General features: G+C 36.6%; 1 protein-coding gene across 2 annotated transcripts in view; it reads left to right on the top strand.

Annotated features, from left to right (window-relative positions):
- Positions 1–5,000, top strand: part of LOC137971039 (NADPH:adrenodoxin oxidoreductase, mitochondrial-like) — a 42,580-nt gene that overhangs the window by 3,180 nt on the left and 34,400 nt on the right. The window contains exons 3-11 of one of the 2 annotated variants that reach the window (XM_068817759.1): positions 1–55; positions 560–604; positions 1,308–1,376; positions 1,479–1,580; positions 2,582–2,671; positions 2,816–2,918; positions 3,189–3,249; positions 3,617–3,752; positions 4,265–4,327. The exon at positions 1–55 is cut by the window's left edge and continues 68 nt beyond it. In XM_068817759.1, the coding sequence (XP_068673860.1) occupies positions 1–55; positions 560–604; positions 1,308–1,376; positions 1,479–1,580; positions 2,582–2,671; positions 2,816–2,918; positions 3,189–3,249; positions 3,617–3,752; positions 4,265–4,327 (724 nt within the window). The remainder of the gene's footprint in view (positions 56–559; positions 605–1,307; positions 1,377–1,478; positions 1,581–2,581; positions 2,672–2,815; positions 2,919–3,188; positions 3,250–3,616; positions 3,753–4,264; positions 4,328–5,000) is intronic. The other variant, XM_068817760.1, reaches the window with a different exon arrangement.

The raw sequence follows: 5,000 nt of genomic DNA, 5'->3' as shown, positions 1-5,000 counted from the left end.
TGGAAAAGATGTGAAAGTAAAAGAGTTATTACATTCTTATGATGCTGTTGTTTTGGTAAGTTGAGGATCAGCACTGTGTTGTTTGAAGGATTTCTGATTAGTGCTAATCCAAGCTGGATACTCTGAGAATCTCTATACTTCTTACTAAAAGAGTTTGACTCTGTTAGTCAGAGGTATATACTGCGCTGTATGGTACTGTAGTCCATGTTATAGTCAGTAAGTTATAGTGCAGTTCTATTTCATTCAGTTGGGCCCTAAATTAAAGAGAAAAAGACAAAGAGCCATCACTTACAGTACAACTTGATCTAGCCCAACAAAAGAAGGTTTGGTAAGGTATTCATTATATCTTTGATTGGTGGAGTTTTATTGATTTGGTGGAAGTGATTAATATAGGTCAAAATTACAACAAACATGGAATGTAAACTTGACTATACTATTATTATTGGTTTCAACCAATAATAATTAACACCACTCTGGCTTTGGACAACTTAACTAGCAACCTTATTACACATTTAAAATACCATAACTTAATAAAAATTAAAAAAAATTGTTTATGCAGTGTTATGGAGCAGAGGATGACAGAACATTTGGAATTCCTGGTGAGGTAACAATTTTAAAAAAAAAGCTTTCACTGTTTCTCTCTTTATTGATTCAGGATGACAGTTTGACCCATAGCAGCTATTTGGGGCTTAGTCAATCGTAGCAACATATCAAAGAGTTTGTCATTCAACTCATCTGTTATTTGGTTGCTTAGTTGCTTGCTGGGAAAGTCAGCCAGTCAGTCAATCAATCATTGAGTCTGTCAGACAATTAAGCTGTGAGTCAATAGGTTTGTCATTTGGTCGTTGGGTCAGTAGATTGGTCGGTCCGTCCTTTTACCATCGTTTTCATCTAAGTGTGGACATATGACGGAATAAATGTTCTTTAAAGTTTGAGTTTGGCAGCTGTTAAGCAAACATTTTAGACTTTTGCGCACAATAGTTTGAAAGAATTTGAAGCATACTTTATCAGATTAGAGTCAATTTCTTAGAAAAAGTCGTCAATGTCCAGTCTTGCTGCCATTCTAGGAAAACTTGCATGAACATCTCTCAAACTTGAAGACAAAACTTGTCACGTTTGTAGCCAATTAAAGCGTGTTTTCCCATCTCATGTCCAAGCTTAGATGAAAATGACGGTAGTTGGTCAGTTATTCAAAGAACAAAGCTCAATCAATTCGAAATCATCCAGGCCAAATCCAGAATATATTTGTCTAAATTTACTCACAAACAATGATGAATAATTATTAATTTTTCTTGTTTAAATTACAGAATCTAGAAGGAGTCTATTCAGCAAGAGCATTTGTGGAGTGGTACAATGGACTGCCCATGAATTCTCATGTATGTTGCTGCAAAATTCTTTAGTATGCTTGAATCAAACTTCATTCCCTTAGGACTGAGCCTACCAGACCTGTAGACTTCCTCTGTTTGTGTTGTTTCTAGCTTGAGCCAGATTTGAGCTCCGAGACAGCTGTGATACTGGGACAGGGGAATGTTGCTCTTGATGTTGCTAGGATACTTCTCAGCCCAGTTGAACTTTTGGAGGTACTTTAACAGTGGTTTCAGTTATAATTATTGACAGCTGATGAAAAGGGTCGGCTACTTCGCTCAGAGTAGTTGATTATTTTTTCCCTAAATTGAAGTAAGTAAAGACAGATTCTTTCAAACTTGAGATTAAAATTCATTTTGACAATGGCAACACTTTGTTACCTACTTAAACCAGCCGCCAAGTTCAAATTTTATTGAAACTACTGGAGGTACATGTATGGTGGTCATGATAAGTTAGTTAATAATGGAGGTATGTTGATAAAAATATATGTATATGTTATCTGTATAGTGAAAACCTATGAGGCCACAGGCCGAGGGAATATGCCCCTCGTGCAGCATTTTAAAGACTGAGGTGACAATTTTTCGCTGTACAGACCGACCCTTTATAGCTGGTACATAACTCCTCCTCTCTGAAATCACTTTTTCCATTGTTGACTCACACCGCACTTCATAGTGAAATTATGCAGTAAGCGACTTACAAACTGAATATTTCAAAGAGAAATATTTGTATTGGAATTCTATTTCCATGCGTCTTATCTGATAAAAATCTGTTTTGAAACAATAATTTATTACTTGTGTATGTAAACAGATTTGGTGTCAAAAAATGGAAAATTAAGGTCGTCACACAAGCTCACACAACCAGGGCTAGGATTCTACCCGGGTTGGCAGAATTCCGCCCGCTCATGCATTGAGAAAAAAACTATTAATTTTCTGACAAAGAATTTAAATGTGGCAAATAAACAGGGTTTACTTCTGTAGGTCAGGGAGCAGTTTCCAAATAATTAACATTTTCCGGAAGGTGATGACTTGATGTTTTTGACTTAACAGACAACAAAATTAATGTTTTTTATGTAAGTTCCCTCTGTGATTAAGACGTGATCAGTTGCATTTGGCTCTGTACGGTCTACAATGTAGGTATCTGTGCTATTATAATTTTTAAATTAGCATAATAAAACTTTATGGTGTCAGGTGATACCGAGTTGTCTTTGTTTTTGCAGAAAACAGATATCTGCAAACATGCTCTGGAGAAATTAAGAAAGAGTTGTGTGAAGACAGTTTACGTTGTGGGTAGAAGAGGCCCCTTACAGGTATATAACATGATAAGCCTTTATTTGTGAACAAGAAATGCGAAGGAAAATTATACTTGTAAGCAATGTCTGCTAAATTACTGGTTTGTTTTTGTGTCTGAGGAACTGAATGATTGAATGATACAGTTTACTTTTGTTGTCTAGGTGGCATTTACAATCAAGGAGTTGCGAGAAATGACTAAGCTCTCAGGTTGCAAGGCTGTGTTTGACCCTGAAGATTTCAGAATAATACAAGGAAAGATTTCCAGTATGTCCATGTATCTTAAAATAATGTTGATATAGTGCGAGTGCATTTCAAGTGAAACTTTTTCCAAAGTTCTTTGATTTTTTCTAAATGTACCGGTACCTTAAATATCATGATGAGCACCAAAGAAAGGCATTTTCCTGGAATGTTTTAGAAACAAACTTACCCCCACAGCATCCATAGACTTGATGGACAGAATTTAAAGATGTGTCAAAATGGTGATGATAATAATAATTTTCATTTGACAAACTTAATTTATGGATTTTACTATGGATTTTAAAGGTATTCCTCGGCCTCGAAAAAGACTGACAGAGCTGATGTGTAAGACGGCATTGTGAGTACAGCTCTCATTTACTTGTATAATAATAATAGGTGACAGGCTGACTTGAGAATTAGCCATAGCTTTGAAGTTACCTTACAGGTCCTCATAATATTCTATGTCATTTTGGTTTGGAGACAAGCCAGAAGCTTTATTCAATGAGTTTGAGATGACAAAAGTCAATAAGTCAATCAAGTTGAAAATACTATGTCAATAGAAATTATTATTATTGACATTATATCACATAGTATTTTCAATGTACCCTCCTGTGCCTCCCCTTGTCAGACCCTGTGTGGTACCTTCAGACTAGTGCTTATAGATTACTGTACTGGTAAAAGTGTACTTTCTAGTTTTTATTCCATTTTTTTTTCTCTGTTTTAAGAGACAAGAATGATTCACAGAAGACTGCAAAGAAAGAATGGAGGCTAAAATTTCAAAGGAGTCCCGTGGAGCTTTTGTGTTCGGAAGATGGGAAGAGCGTATCCGGGGTCAGATTTGAAGTCAATGAATTAGTGGAGGTAAAATAAAAACAGTGTGGTTCCAGTGTTAGCAGGGCTGGCAAGTAGGAGAGAAAATAAAAACTGTAGGCAGGGAAATCAGAGACTTTGAATGCCTTCCAATTGTCAGAACTGACTGGCCAGATAGGGCCTTTGGAAGGACTAACTCTACAATGCCTTCAAATTAACACACTTTGAGGATGATATAGACTCCTCCAGAAGAATGGGTGGGATTATATTGCAAGTGTTCCTTCAAATTGTTGCATTTTCATTGGAAACTGACAGGTCTAGCTGGCCAGTTCTGACAAAAGGAAAGCGCCCTCAATAGCAATTCTATTGTTTGTCACTCTCAAGGGTGGTGCAAAATACCATCTACAGTGTAGGTTGGAAAAAAAACTTGGCCCACACCCTCTAATGACAGCTCCAAACATGGATTTAAATCAAAGTGAGAATTTGAATAAAGCTCTTTATTGTCAAAGTTCTTGGGAAATTAAGATAAAAACTGGAACATCTCTCCTTTTGTTTCTCTGCAGCACAGTGATGGATCCATTGAAGCCAAAGGCACAGGAGTTTACGAGGATTTACCCAGTGGTTTGGTGAGTATCTAAGTATTGAAACCCAACCTTACGAACACCATATCTGTACTACCTTTGCTTTTGCTTCCTACATCTGCCCAACATCCGTTCAACTTTGTTGAATGCATGTTGAAGCAAAAGTTGAAACCGTTTAAATGGGCTTTACAGTAGAATAGCATTTGTGGGAATTAAACGGCAAACGCCAGACTAAAATTTGCATTTCGTTAAAAACGGAAGAAACTTGTTTGATATACTCTCACTTATTGACTGTTAGCTGCAGGTATCACTTTTCTTAAGACAGAGAAGAGCCAGAATAAGAGAATTTTTATTTCCCAGTATTATAATATTTTAGCGACTCACTCCAAGTCGTTTGGCATGGAAAGCGTGACTTTATGATCATTCTAGGATTAACATTGTTATGAACGGTGTGGATGTTTGGAAAAAAAATTTGAAAATTTATCTTCGGGTGCACTCATCTCTACACAACCTCAAATTTGGTCATTTCACATCGTTGTCTGGGTACCCTGCGAGCAGTTAGTTTTTCCTACGCTTCCCGAGAGAGAACTCACTGCTAGCAACCGTTAGTTTCTTTTGCTTAAGAAGTGAAAACGGCGACGGTAACGAGAATGTCGTCTCAAAATATAAATTCGCGTTATTTTAATCGCTTATTGACTATTTCAATCTTTTTAACATG

The sequence above is a fragment of the Montipora foliosa genome, chromosome 9 (assembly GCF_036669935.1).
Source record: "Montipora foliosa isolate CH-2021 chromosome 9, ASM3666993v2, whole genome shotgun sequence".
In the NCBI taxonomy this organism is placed as follows: Eukaryota; Metazoa; Cnidaria; class Anthozoa; order Scleractinia; family Acroporidae; genus Montipora; species Montipora foliosa.
The sequence above is the reverse complement of the archived record's forward strand: the minus strand, read 5'-3'. Positions and strand labels throughout refer to the sequence as shown.